Consider the following 14,520-nt stretch of genomic DNA (forward strand, 5'->3'; position numbering starts at 1 on the left):
GACGTTGTCTCAAAGAAGAAAACTTGAGGGCCAGAGAGAGACAACGTGTGCTCCATTCTTCTTTATTAGGTAAACACTGTAAGCAATATGAAGGTGAAACCTCAGGTATTTCTTTCATCGCCTTGAAGAATGAGTTCCTTTTGAAAGCCAGATTTCTCCCAGCAGAAAATAATTTTGATAGGAGATATCTTTAAACAGCACTGTGTACTTCTCAGTCTTTTAGCACAGAAGATAATGAACACACTTAAAACTTTATCTAGGTGACTGAGCTATCTCCAATTCATCTTTCTCTTTCCACTGGCATTTTTCTAATATGTATGGACGATCTGGTCTGTCACTGCCCTCCTCAGAAACCTCTAATGTTTCCCAGCTGCTCTTGGATAAAAGCCCAACTCCTTGGCATAGCACTGGAGCTTCTCCGTGGTCTAGACTCCAGCAATGATTCTCGAAGTGTGGTGCTCAAACCAGCTGCAGCAGCAGCAGCAGCCGAGAAGATGTTAGAGATGCAAATTCTCGGGGCTCACCCTGTACCCTGAGAATCACACTCTGGTGGTGGGGCCCAGCAATCTGCTTTTAACCGGACCAACAGGTGATTCAGATGCAACCTGAAGGCTTGTGCCAGTTTACATGCAATTTCCCTTTCCAACCTCACCCTCGTTCTGCATTATCCCATGTGTCTCACATTTAAACAAGACTGCTACCCTACCCTGAAAAAGCCACACACAGCAATGCTTTCCTGCCCTTCCAACCTGCCACCTCCTGAAATGCCACTGCATCCAAGCCCAGTTCGAAGGCTACCCCTTGGCGAAGATGGCCCTGGGCCCTGCTTTTCTTTTGTGCAATTTACCAGCCTCTCTTGTGCAATTCACCAGCCTCTCTTGGGAGAAACTTAGCTCTTTGTACACCTGTCTCCCCCCAGTGGACTGTGAGCTCCTGGAAGGAGGTGGGTTTCTGTATCCTCCACAACCTTGAAGTGTGATGTATATAACGAGGATGCTCAACAAATGTGTGTCAGAGTGAAAGGAAATCATTAAGGCGGGCTGTGTACTTAAGTGCAGATGCAAGCAAGGACTAGACAAAGCAACTGCTTTGCTGAGCAGTGCCTGCTGGTGTGATTTCAGTATGACTCTCTGAGGCCTCCAAGAACTACTGTGTGGCAGAAAAGGGCTGCTACTCACTTTGCCTCTTGTACAGTCCCTCCCCCTTCCCGGACAGAGGTACCGTTAAGGGTCATGGTGGCCTTTTGCCTATCTCCTCCCTCTTCTCTACAGAGATGCTCTTACTTGGGTCTCGTCTATAAAGTCGGATGCTTTCCACTCTCACTGCACCATCTACCTCATGCCAATTGCTCTCTCCTTTCTTTATCTCCACATATTTCTTTATTGTCCTTTGTCCCCTCAGTGGCTTCTCCACTCTTCTCAGCTTTGTAGTGAAGGGGAAGCATTTGGGAGACAGTGTAAGTCAAGCAGAACTATCACAGCTGTTATCTTCCAGTTTGGGGTTCATCTTGCTAATGTGAGTATATTTTATTTCTTTTACTCCATAGAAAGTTAATAAAACTCATTTTATTTACATTTTTTTTTACCTGAAAACATCATCATGTGTTGAAAATTCCAGCCAATCTTGTGCCTTCTGCCCAAGTTGAGGAAGAAGGAGAGCGGGTAGATGTGTGCAGCTCTGCCCAGGAAGATGGCAACCTGGTCGCCAGGTGGAGGTTAAGGGCCCAACAGGTTTCCAGGATGGCACTTGCACACAACCTGTGACTGAGCAGAAAATTTTAGGAATGCCATGACACCTTGCTGTGATCAGGAGAGTTGCACAGAGAAGGCAGGCTGTCTCATTTCCCGCCAAACAAGTCTCAGCAGCAAGTGGGATTCCACTGGCCAATTTTCCCAACCTCCTGACTCAGAGAGACAATTTTTGGCCTGTTAAACACACTGTTGTAACTTCCTGATTTGATTAAACTGATATGGACCAAGTCTCTGACCTACCTAAAAATGAGTCCAGAAATAAGCTAAGGTGCCGTGGCTGGGGTGGGGAGTTAAGAGAAGCAAAGAGCGTGCTGGACTCTTTTGGAAGAAAAAAAATCACAAGAAGAAAAAATTACTAACCCCTGAGTCAAACTATAGAGAAAAAGCTTGGTGGGTGAGCTCGTAAGCTTTGGTTGGAAGTAAATATCAGGGGTTTGTATGACCAGGAAGATCCTACAAATAAGAGGTGGGGAAACTTACAGTATTCCTACCATGAAGACATATTCATATTCCTCACAAGGATCAGCCTGGGGAGATTTCTCTGCCTAAGAGGCTAACATATCTTTGGGGAGGTAAGAGATGGAAACGGAGGAGTGTGGAAGAGGAACTCTTACTGTGCAAACCAAAGAATTCAGGGAAACCGGTCATTCGTCACTTGCTGAGTTTAGAACAGAGCCCAGCAGAGAGATGCACACTGCCCTGGTCATAGGAGGAAACCACTGTGGGAACCAGAGGAACAGGGAGCTTCCATTTCGACCAGCCGGAGCTGCAGCTGTCTCAGACAGAAGTGAGGGCGGGACTGTCTTCTGCCTTTTCTAGGATAAAATATGAACTACTTTTCTTCTTTTATCGCTCTCTATTTTTTCCCTTTTTGCTACTGTTTTGTTTTCTTTTTCACAGAAGGAAAGAGGTCGTGCTTATAACATTCTATCCCAGGAGCCACGCATAAGTCCGCAAGTGGAAGAGGCCTTCAGGATTCACAGAGGCCCCGGCTCCCCCTTGAACAAGGCCCCCGCGCTGTAAACAAGGCAGCACTCTCACTATCTCTCACAGGATGCCGTGCTAAGAATACAAATCAAAATGACATGTCAGGTCTTTCTTAAGAATAAAAGCACTGATCCGCTGGATCTTTAGCTCTTGGTCTGTTGAGTGTGTAAATCTAAGAAATGAGCCCCAGTTGAAGCAGATAATACTCTAACTGGCAGGACTCCGGCATGGCATTAGGCCACTGTCGCTCTCTAGCTGCTTGGTGAGTATCATTTATACCTGCACAATAAATGAGAAGCCCAGAAGAGAAAAATACTCCTTTTTGGGGGGGCCAGCATCCCAAGATCTAAGGATACCCATGAGACCTCAGAAAAGGCAAAAGGGAATAACCAGCAATAGTGGACACCTGCTCAGAATTTGGAACACCAGGCTGAGCTGAACTGCTATAGTTCCAAGGCCCAGAAGAGTTCACTTTAATGAAAACAATAGGATCTGAGGCCAACTGAGCAAAGCTCTCAGCTGTCCACACACTGCTGGGCATTCGTATCTCTCCTCACTTGAGAGGAGCCAACCCCCAAAACTGTGTCTCTCTTCCAAAAACTGCTCTCACGATGGGACTAAATCAAAGAACCCAGTATTTCTCCATTTCATCTGCCCTTCCTCTCCATTTCTTTTTTTTTTTTTTTTTTTTGCGTTAAAGTAAAGGGTCACCATACGGAAGCTCGGGTGAAAGCGTGCACACTGCCTGCAGGCTGCCCTGGGCGGCGAGAGGAAGGGCTGCTTGCAACCACGTGCAGCTGAGAGCAAGAGACACAGAACCTTCAGGTCTTCCAAACGGGGAAGCTCCTGGATTGGAATTCACGTGGCGATGAGAAAAAAAACAATTTGGGGGACTGACACGGGTTGCCGATTTTTAGCTCTGCTAGGAAGGGTGCTTTAAAAAAAAAACTACCACCTGCCAATCACCAGTGTAACAGAAAGGCCACCTTACACAGAAAATGCAGAAAGGGCAACCCTAGAATCAACACCGGTCCTTGAAATCAAATACACCTAGCTTTATATTTACCACTTAAGCCTTCTTTTTCTCATCATAAAAACACCATGAACCAGTGCTGGCTCAGTCACCTCCCTGCCAAACCAGAAATTATTGTTACAGCTTCCGCAGCAGTGGTTGTCTTTCCGTGTAGAAAATGGGGGAACCAAAAAAAGGATACAAAAGCTCCAATGATGAAAACGGGGCTGAAAACGTGCTTCTGGAAGGTAAACAGCGCCAGGCCCATGTAGGAGAAGATGAAGTTCTCTGCCAGGAAGTGTAACACCTCAAAGAGCTGCACAAAAAGGGAAAAGGAAGCCGTAAACCCTGTGGGTCCCCTCCCTTGTATTCGCAGGCCACTTGTGGGGACACAGGCCTCTCCCTCACCTGCTTTGTTCGACTTCTTGATTCCACCGACAGATTGTTGTAGGTGTAATGAGCTTGTGTGATTCCACAGAAAAGGACAGCTACAACGCCTGGCAAGAGAGTTTAAAAAAAAATCAATGGAGGGAAAAAAAGAAGCAGAAAAAAATCCTCCTTGAAACAAAAAGTTAAGGTAGGCAAGCCCAGCATATCCAACTTCCTGAAAGTTTTTGAAAATTTCTTATTACTGAAAGCTCCCTCTGCCCACACTTCTCATATCAACCTTTGCTTCTCCCAACCCTGCCCTCCTTCAAAGACAAGGCCCCTGATTTCCCTTGTTCCAGTTTTAAGAGCATTCTCTCCCCTCTTCTAAACTCCTGCTGAATTGGCCATCTCTATATGGCATTTAGCATTCATTCCCTCAAAGAGACTGTGAAGTGTGCGCCCATCACACACTTTTGTCATATTCCTCTCTGTTCACTGAATGAATGAATTTAATTTCAAACCAATGCTTTATATTTTTGCCTGGTCTAGGGCTTCAGACAAAATGGATCCAGAGTACTAGTCCAATTATCCTGGCCCTGATAATCTAGATTTCTGGTTAATGGTGACTATTTTGTTGTGTAAGACAATTAACACACCTGGGACTTTGCCTGTATATTTACAGATGATTGTCAAGTTTTAAAGGAAGTGAGGCATATAAAGATATGCTGCAATATTTTGAAAAGACGATAAGAAGGACTTCCGAATTACCTGGATTATGTATAGTAACTGTACTTGAGTTTTCTAATAGAAAAATCCAATGATTTTTTTTAATGAGGTAATGTGAGGAACTAAAACCACATGATCACTCACACTAATAATCTATGAAACGGGCACCATAAAAACACAGTATTGAAAAGCAATGATTAAACAGACCAGAAACAAAACAAGGAAAAATTGTGCTCACACTCATCTGAGTAGAAGCAAAATTACCTTTAAAAGGATATATATTTTGCTTGTTATTGCTACTGTTTGTAAAATAATGAAGCAATCCAGGGGAGGATACAAATAAGGTGTTAATATATTCAGTAACTTTTGCAGCTAAGTATATACTTATAGTTAGAATGAGTACTCAAAGATGTAACTGAGTTTGAAACAATAAAGCTTATCCTTTAAAAAAATATGTAGCTCTGGGAAACTAAATTATTCATAAGGCAGAACACCAGCCTTGCTCAGCAGTCCTCCATATGGACACTCCGTGAGTGGTTTATCAACTCTGGGCAGCAGCTATTTAAGAATTCTTCGCTCCCCTCAAGCTCCCACAGCCTCCGCCACAGTGAGGGGAAGGGTGGCCAAGGGCAGAGGAAACCCACCGGTAAACCCACAGGCTTCTGCCAAGAGGAAGGTGCTCCACGACATCAGGAAGAAGAGCGCCGTCTCCAGCAGGGGGAAGCAGTGCAGCTTGGTAAACTTGGTCACGTCAGCTCCTGTCAAGGAACTGTCTCCAGCAACAAGCATCAGGGTCACCGAGAACCACACTCTCTTAGCCCAGGACCCCTCCCTAAGGGCTACCCTTTCCCTTCAGCTCTTCCTTTGGGGCCCCAGAGCTGCTGTTTGGTTTTTAAAGTAAAGAAAATGAAGCTTCCCAGTAGAATAGAGGTTCCCAAGGGCTGGGAGAGGGGAGGATATAGGGATCATATTGTTTAATGGGCACACACTTTCTGCTGGGGATGACGAAGAAGGTTCGGGAAATAGTGGGGATGGTTACACAACATCGTGGATGCACCTAAGGCCACTGAATTGTACACTTAAAATGGTTAAATCTTAACCTGTGGAAGGCTTGCCTGCTCATTCTGCACTTTGCTTTTATGTTGGTTGGTTTGTTGGTTGGTTGGTTTTTAAGTCAACATTGTACAGTCCTTGGCTTAAGGAAGGCCACCTTGCTGTAATTCCCCCAGATAGTCCCTGGCTACTTACGGCCACGTTAGCCCCATATGGCCTGGAACACTGGACAACAGCAGTCAGGCTGTGGCTAAAGTACTTCACAGCCTGCTTCCTCCCAGCCTCCTGAGAGGTGGTCCCTGATTCCCAGCCTCCTCCTGGCTCTTCCACTCTTTCTGCCCCACCCCACCCCCCCAAAAAAAACTGACGCTTCCCCCAAGCTCCTATCTCCGACAGGTTTATAGGAAGGACAGAAAACACAAAGGTGAGGACAGAGCTAAGCCACGAGCTCCACTCTCAAACATTTTCTCAAACTCTTAGCTAGGCCACTGACTGTCATGTTTCACCAAAGGGTGACATTTCAGGAGCCCCCAGCCCCCCGTGAAACAATTAATTTAAGATTCATTTCTGAAAGAAGAACTGAGAACTTTCTTTTCCCAAGTGCAATGCCACATAGTCATACTTCGGCAGGGGCAGAAACTACAAAAAGGATATTAGAGCAGTCACAACACCAGTCACAGCTCCCATGGTAAAAGAGCCACTAAATATACCTAGAAAAATGCCAACTGACTTAAAAAAGGCAGCAGCATCAAAGGCGTGAGTGTTCAGCCCCGCTGGCTGGTAGGCAACAATAGACCTGGAGTTTAAAGAGAGAGTTAAAAAACACTAAGCTGGTTTTACACCATGGTACTTACAAATATCGACAAACGTAGGTATCTACACTCTGCAGATCCCTCCCCATGGTGTATTCATTTAATTTAATCTGCAGTCACCATGTTATAATGGTATCGGTATTCCAACCACTGCCAACTGGACAAAGCAACATAACTTTATCAACTAAGTCTATAAACCTCATTTAGAAGAGCACCCAATTCAAAATTTAACACATTTAAGATGGGCCTCTGATTTTAGCCCAGAGCATTCAGGAAGCCAGAGTCTCTCTTCCCAGGCAGAAATATTGTTACTTACGAGGACAGTACAATGGCAACAGCATCATTTAGGACACTTTCTCCAAACAGAAGTGCGTAAAGGTCCACATCTGCATGCAATTCATTAAATATCGCCAGTACAGTCACTAAAACATGGGCCAAAAGCATACAAATTAGTTGTGGTTTCTGACTTTAAGCCATTGATAACAAATTCATAGAAGCAATTCTTATCTTTGGTGGGACAGGGTGGTTTGGAAGACAGTAAGGGAGTCAAAGATGGGTCCTCTGTCTACGGCAGAAATGAAAATGGCAATCTTCCTAATCTTTTTGTTGTTGTTGTTTATTTTTGTTTTGTTTTTTTTGCAGTACGCGGGCCTCTCACTGTTGTGGTCTCTCCCGTTGTGAGGCACAGGCTCCAGATGCGCAGGCTCAGCGGCCATGGCTCACGGGCCCAGCCACTCCGCAGCATGTGGGATCTTCCCAGACCGGGGCACGAACCCGTGTCCCCTGCATCCCCAAGCGGACTCTCAACCACTGCGCCACCAGGGAAGCCCCAATCTTCCTAATCTTAATGAGGAGTGATATGATGCTTGATTCTAATAACACTGTGCTCTCAACTGTAATCCCATCACACTTTGAAAACACTTCTATTACAGAACGTAAAAAATAATCACAATTAATGTGACTTGGCTCTACTGGTGGGGTGAAATCTCTTTGAAGGCAGAAACCCTATTTTATTTTTTACTTTATTGAAGTGTAGTTGATTTACAAAGTTGTATTAGTTTCAGGTTACAGCAAAGTGATATCTGAATACACACACACACACACACATTCTTTTTCGTATTCTTTTCCATTATGGTTTATCACAGATACTGAATATAGTTCCCTGTGCTAGTTTATCCATTCTATTGATATATATAACAGTTTGCATCTGCTAATCCAAATCTCCCACTCCATCCCTCCCCCACCTTCCTCTCCTTTGGCAACCACAAATCTGTTCTCTATGTCTGTGAGTCTCTTTCTGTTTCGTAGATAGGTTCGTTCACGTCATATTTTAGATTCCAAATATAAGTGATATCATATGGTATTTGCCTTTCTCTTTCTGACTTACTTCACTTAGGATGATAGTCTCTAGGTCCATCCATGTTGCTGCAAAGAAAGCCTATTTTACTTTACTTTATTTTTTATTTTATTTTTTGAATTAATTAACTAATTTATTTTTGGCTGCATTGGGTCTTTGCTGCTGCGTGCGGGCTTTCTCTAGTTGTGGTGAGCAGGGACTACTCTTTGTCGCGGTGTGCAGGCTTCTCATTGTGGTGGCTTCTCTCGCTGCGGAGCATGGGCTCTAGGCATGCGGGCTCAGTAGTTGTGGCTCGCAGGCTCTAGAGTGCAGGCTCAGTAGTTGTGGCGCACAGGCTTAGTTGCTCCGCAGCATGTGGGATCCTCCCGAACCAGGGATCGAACCCATGTCCCCTGCATTGGCAGGCGGATGCTTAATCACTGTGCCACCAGGGAAGTCCCATAAGTACCATTTTTATCTCAAAATCTTAGTGGTAAAGCATTGGAAAAAGGACTCTGCAAAAGGGAAGATCATAAACCTGGGCTTGCTGGGGATCTGAAGAGCATGTAAACTTGGTGCTAGCTGGTTCTGCCATGCTCCCAAACAATAAGATTAAAGTGCAGGTTTAATTTCCTGGTAATTTGTCATCAGCCCAGACTTACACCTTTTAATATCCAAAAGATACAATAAAAAGTTTATTCAAAAATTTGTAATATAAGAGAATGGACTTGAGGATATGGGGAGGGGGAAGGGTAAGCTGTGACAAAGTGAGAGAGTGGCATGGACATATATATACACTACCAAACATAAAATAGATAGCTGGTGGGAAGCAGCCGCAGAGCACAGGGAGATAAGCTTGGTGCTTTGTGACCACCTAGAGGGGTGGGATAGGGAGACTGGGAGGGAGGGAAACGCAAGAGGGAAGAGATATGGGAACATATACATATGTAGAACTGATTCACTTTGCTATAAAGCAGAAACTAACACACCATTGTAAAGCAATTATACTCCAATAAAGATGTTAAAAAAAGAATATAATCTGGAAAAAAATAACATAATACTTTGCTGTACACCTAAAACTAATGTAACATTACATATTAACTATACTAATTAAAAATGAAAAAACCATAATGGGGGGAAAATGCCTATTTCTGGTCATTCAAGTTTGAGTTTAGAGCTAACAAAATCAATTTCTCTTTAAATGTCTGTTAATGACCACCAGGAATAAAAAGAAAGAACATGGAAATAGAAACCCTATTTTATTGATCACTGTGCTCCAGCATAGGGTCGGGGCACAGTGAAGGTTTAATAAAGGATTGTGAAATAATGAAAGTCTTCATTTATAACAGAGTATACAAAATTACACTTCTCACAGTTTTCACATTTCATAGACATTTAAAAATAAGCTATTTTCGATTAGGAACCAAGATGGCAGAGTAGAAGGACATGCTCTCACTCCCTCTTGCGAGAACACCGGAATCACAACTAACTGCTGGACAATCATCCACAGGAAGACACTGGAACTCACCAAAAAAGATACCCCACATCCAAATACAAAGAAGAAGCCACAATGAGATGGTAGAAGGGGTGCAATCACAGTAAAATCAAATCCCATAACTGCTGGGTGGCTGACTCACAGACTGGAGAACACTTATATCACAGAAGTCCACCCACTGGAGTGAAGGTTCTGAGTCCCACGTCAGGCTTCCCAACCTGGGGGTCCAGCAATGGGAGGAGGAATTCCTAGAGAATCAGACTTTGAAGCCTAGTGGGAATTGACTGCAGGACTTTGACAGGACTGGTGGAGACAGAGACTCCACTCTTGGAGGGCACACACAAACTAGTGTGCACATCGGAACCCAGGGGAAGGAGCAGTGACCCCATAGGAGACTGAACCAGACCTACCTGCTAGTGTTGGAGGGTCTCCTGCAGAGGTGGGGGGTGGCTGTGGCTCACCATGGGGACAAGGACACTGGCAGCAGAAGCACTGGGAAGTACTCCTTGGCGTGAGCCCTCCCAGAGTCTGCCATTAGCCCCACCAAAGAGCCCAGGTGGGCTCCAGTGTTGGGTGGCCTCAGGCCAAACAACAAACAGGGAAGGAACCCAGCCCCACCCATCAGCAGTCAAGGAGATTAAAGCTTTACTGAGCTCTACCCACCACCAGTCCCTCCCATCAGGAAACTTGCACAAGCATCTTAGATAGCCTCATCCACCAGAGGGCAGACAGCAAAAGCAAGAAGAACTACAATCCTGCACCCTGGGGAACAAAAACCACATTCACAGAAAGATAGACAAGATAAAAAAGCAGAGAGTTATGTACCAGATGAAGAAACAAGATAAAACCCCAGAAAAACAACTAAATGAAGTGGAGATAGGCAACCTTCCAGAAAAAGAATTCAGAATAATGATAGTGAAGATGATCCAGGACCTCGAAAAAAGAATGGAGGCAAAGATCGAGAAGATGCAAGAAATGTTTAACAAAGACCTATAAGAATTAAAGAACAAACAAACAGAGAGAAACAATACAATAACTGAAGTGAAAACTACACTAGAAGGAATCAATAGCAGAATAACTGAGGCAGAAGAACGGATAAGTGACCTGGAAGGCAGAATGGTGGAATTCACTGCTGCGGAACAGAATAAAGAAAAAAGAATGAAAAGCAATGAAGACAGTCTAAGAGACCTCTGGGACAACATTAAACGCAACAACATTCACATTATAGGGGTCCCAGAAGGAGAAGAGAAAGAGAAAGGACCTGAGAAAATATTTAAAGAGATTATAGTCAAAAATTTCCCTAACATGGGAAAGGAAGTAGCCACCCAAGTCCAGGAAGCACAGAGAATCCCATACAGGAAAAACCCAAGGAGAAACACACCGAGACACATAGTAATCAAATTGACAAAAATTAAAGACAAAGAAAAATTATTGAAAGCAGCAAGGGAAAAATGACAAATAACATACAAGGGAACTCCCATAAGGTTAAGAGCTGACTTCTCAGCAGAAACTCTACAAGCCAGAAGAGAGTGGCATGATATACTTAAAGTGATGAAAGGGAAGAACCTAAAACCAAGATTACTCCACCCAGCAAGGATCTCATTCAGCTTCGATGGAGAAATCAAAAGCTTTACAAACAAGCAAAAGCTAAGAGAATTCAGCACCACCAAACCAGCTCTACAACAAATGTTAAAGGAACTTCTCTAAGTGGGAAACACAAGAGAAGAAAAGGACCTAAAAAACAAACCCAAAACAATTAAGAAAATGGTAATAGGAACATACATATTGATAATTACCTTAAACGTGAATGGATTAAATGCTCCAACCAAAAGACAAAGGCTTGCTGAATGGATACAAAAATAAGACCCCTATATATGCTGTCTACAAGGGACCCACTTCAGACATAGGGACACATACAGACTGAAAGTGAGGGGATGGAAAAAGATATTCCATGCAAATGGAAATCAAAAGAAAGCTGGACTACCAATACTCATATCAGATAAAATAGACTTTAAAATAAAGAATGTTACAAGCGACAAGGAAGGACACTATATAATCATCAAGGGATCAATCCAAGAAGAAGATATGCAATTATAAATATATATGCACCCAACACAGGAACACCTCAACACATAAGGCAACTGCTAACAGCTATAAAAGAGGAAATTGACAGTAACACAATAATAGTGGGGGAATTTAACGCCTCACTTACACCAACGGACAGATCATCCAAAATGAAAATAAATAAGGAAACAGAAGCTTTAAATGACACAATAGACTAGACAGATTTAATTGATATTTATAGGACATTCCATCCAAAAACAGCAGATTACACTTTCTTCTCAAGTGTGCACGGAACATTCTCCAGGATAAATCACATCTTGGGTCACAAATCAAGCCACAGTAAATTTAAGAAAATTGAAATCATATCAAGCATCTTTTTTGATCACAATGCTATGAGATTATAAATGAATTACAAGGAAAAGAACATAAAAAACACAAACACATGGAGGCTAAACAGTACATTACTAAATAACCAAGAGATCACTGAAGAAATCAAAGAGGAAATAAAAAAATACCTGGAAAGAAATGACCATGAAAACACGATGATCCAAAACCTATGGGATGTAGCAAAAGCAGTTCTAAGAGGGAAATTTATAGCTATACAAGCCTACCTCAAGAAACAAGAAAAATCTCAAATAAACAATCTAACCTTACACCTAAAGGAAGTAGAGAAAGAAGAACAAACAAAACCCAAAGTTAGCAGAAGGAAAGAAATCATAAAGATTAGAGCAGAAATAAATGAAATAGAAACAAAGAAAGCAATAGCAAAGATCAATAAAACTAAAAGCTGGTTGTTTGAGAAGATAAACAAAATTGATAAACCATTAGCCAGACTCATCAAGAAAAAGAGGGAGAGGACTCAAATCAATAAAATTAGACATGAAAAAGAAGTTACAACAGACACCACAGAAATACAAATCATCCTATGAGACTACTACAAGTAACTCTATGCCAATAAAATGGACAACCTGGAAGAAATGGACAAATTCTTAGAAAGGCATAACCTTCCAAGACTAAATCAGGAACAAATAGAAAATATGAACAGACCAATCACAAGTAATGAAAATGAAACTGTGATTAAAAATCTTCCAACAAACAAAAGTCCAGGACTGGATGGCTTCACAGGTGAATACTTTTTTTTTTTTTTTTCCGTATGAGGGCCTCTCACTGTTGTGGCCTCTCCTGTTGCGGAGCACAGGCTCCGGACGCGCAGGACCAGCAGCCATGGCTCACGGGCCCAGCTGCTCCGCGGCATGTGGGATCCTCCCGGACCAGGGCACGAACCCGTGTCCCCTGCATCCCCAGGCGGACTCTCAACCACTGCGCCACCAGGGAAGCCCCTTCACAGGTGAATTCCATCAAACATTTAGAGAAGAGCTAACACCCATCCTTCTCAAGCTCTTCCAAAAAAATTGAGGAGGAAGGAACACTCCCAAACTCATTCTATGAGGCCACCATCACCCTGATACCAAAACCAGACAAATATACTACAAAAAAAGAAAATTACAGACCAATATCACTGATGAATATAGATGCAAAAAGCCTCAACAAAATACTAGCAAACAGAATCCAACAACACATTAAAAGGATCATTCACCATGATCAAGTGGGATTTACCCCAGGGATGCCAGGATTCTTCAATATACGCAAATCAATCAATGTGATACACCATATTAACAAATTGAAGAATAAAAACCACATGATCATCTCAATAGACGCAGAAAAAGCTTATGACAAAATTCAACACCCATTTATGATAAAAACTCTCCAGAAAGTGGGCGTAGAGGGAACCTACCTCAACATAATAAAGGCCATACACAACAAACCCACAGCAAACATCATTCTCAATGGTGAAAAACTGACACATTTCCTCTAACATCAGGAAGAAGACAAGGATGTCCACTCTCGCCACTCTTATTCAACATAGTTTTGGAAGTCCTAGCCACAGCAATCAGAGAAGAAAAAGAAATAAAAGGAATACAAATTGGAAAAGAAGAAGTAAAACTGTCACTATTTGCAGATGACATGATACTGTACATAGAGAATCTTAAAGATGCCACCAGAAAACTACTAGAGCTAATCAATGAATCTGGTAAAGTTGAAGGATACAAAATTCATGCACAGAAATCTCTTGTATTCCTATACACTAATGATGAAAAATCTGAAAGAGAAATTAAGGAAACACTCCCCTTTACCATTGCAACAAAAAGAATAAAATACCTAGGAATAAACCTACCTAGGGAGACAAAAGACCTGTATGCAGAAAACTATAAGAAACTGATGAAAGAAATTAAAGATGATACCAACAGATGGAGAGGTATACCATGTTCTTGGATTGGAAGAATCAATATTGTGAAAATGACTATACTACCCAAAGCAATCTACAGATTCAGTGCAATCAAATTACCAATGGCAGTTTTTATAGAACTAGAACAAAAAAAATCTTAAAATTTGTATGGAGACACAAAAGACCCCGAATAGCCAAAGGAGTATTGAGGGAAAAATACAGAGCTGGAGGAATCAGACTCCCTGACTTCAGACTATACTACAAAGCTACAGTAATCAAGACAATATGGTACTGGCACAAAAACAGAAACACAGATCAATGGAACAAGATAGAAAGCCCAGAGATAAACCCACGCACCTATGGTCAACTAATCTATGACAAAGGAGGCAAGGATATACAATGGAGAAAAGACAGTCTCTTCAATAAGTGGTGCTGGGAAAACTGGACAGCTACATGTAAAAGAATGAAATCAGAACACTCCCTAACACCATACACAAACATAAACTCAAAATGGATTAGAGACCTAAATTTAAGACCGGACGCTATAAAACTCTTGGAGGAAAACATAGGAAGAGCACCCTTTGACATAAATCACAGCAAGATCTTTTTTGACCCATCTCCTAGAGAA

The 14,520-nt window shown here is 42.5% G+C and overlaps 1 protein-coding gene across 2 annotated transcripts in view; it reads right to left on the reverse strand.

Moving 5' to 3' along the window:
* Positions 1 to 14,520, reverse strand: part of SLC9A7 (solute carrier family 9 member A7) — a gene marked incomplete at both ends in the record, with an annotated part of 141,627 nt that overhangs the window by 37,645 nt on the left and 89,462 nt on the right. Inside the window, 6 exons of one of the 2 annotated variants that reach the window (XM_079727329.1) lie at positions 1,586 to 1,697; positions 3,953 to 4,066; positions 4,159 to 4,247; positions 5,490 to 5,603; positions 6,570 to 6,694; positions 7,027 to 7,132. In XM_079727329.1, the coding sequence (XP_079583455.1) occupies positions 1,586 to 1,697; positions 3,953 to 4,066; positions 4,159 to 4,247; positions 5,490 to 5,603; positions 6,570 to 6,694; positions 7,027 to 7,132 (660 nt within the window). Of the gene's footprint in view, positions 1 to 1,585; positions 1,698 to 3,952; positions 4,067 to 4,158; positions 4,248 to 5,489; positions 5,615 to 6,541; positions 6,695 to 7,026; positions 7,133 to 14,520 lie in introns of both variants that reach the window. The other variant, XM_079727328.1, reaches the window with a different exon arrangement.

The sequence above is a fragment of the Hyperoodon ampullatus genome (genome assembly GCF_949752795.1).
Source record: "Hyperoodon ampullatus genome assembly, chromosome: X".
Lineage (NCBI taxonomy): Eukaryota > Metazoa > Chordata > Mammalia > Artiodactyla > Ziphiidae > Hyperoodon > Hyperoodon ampullatus.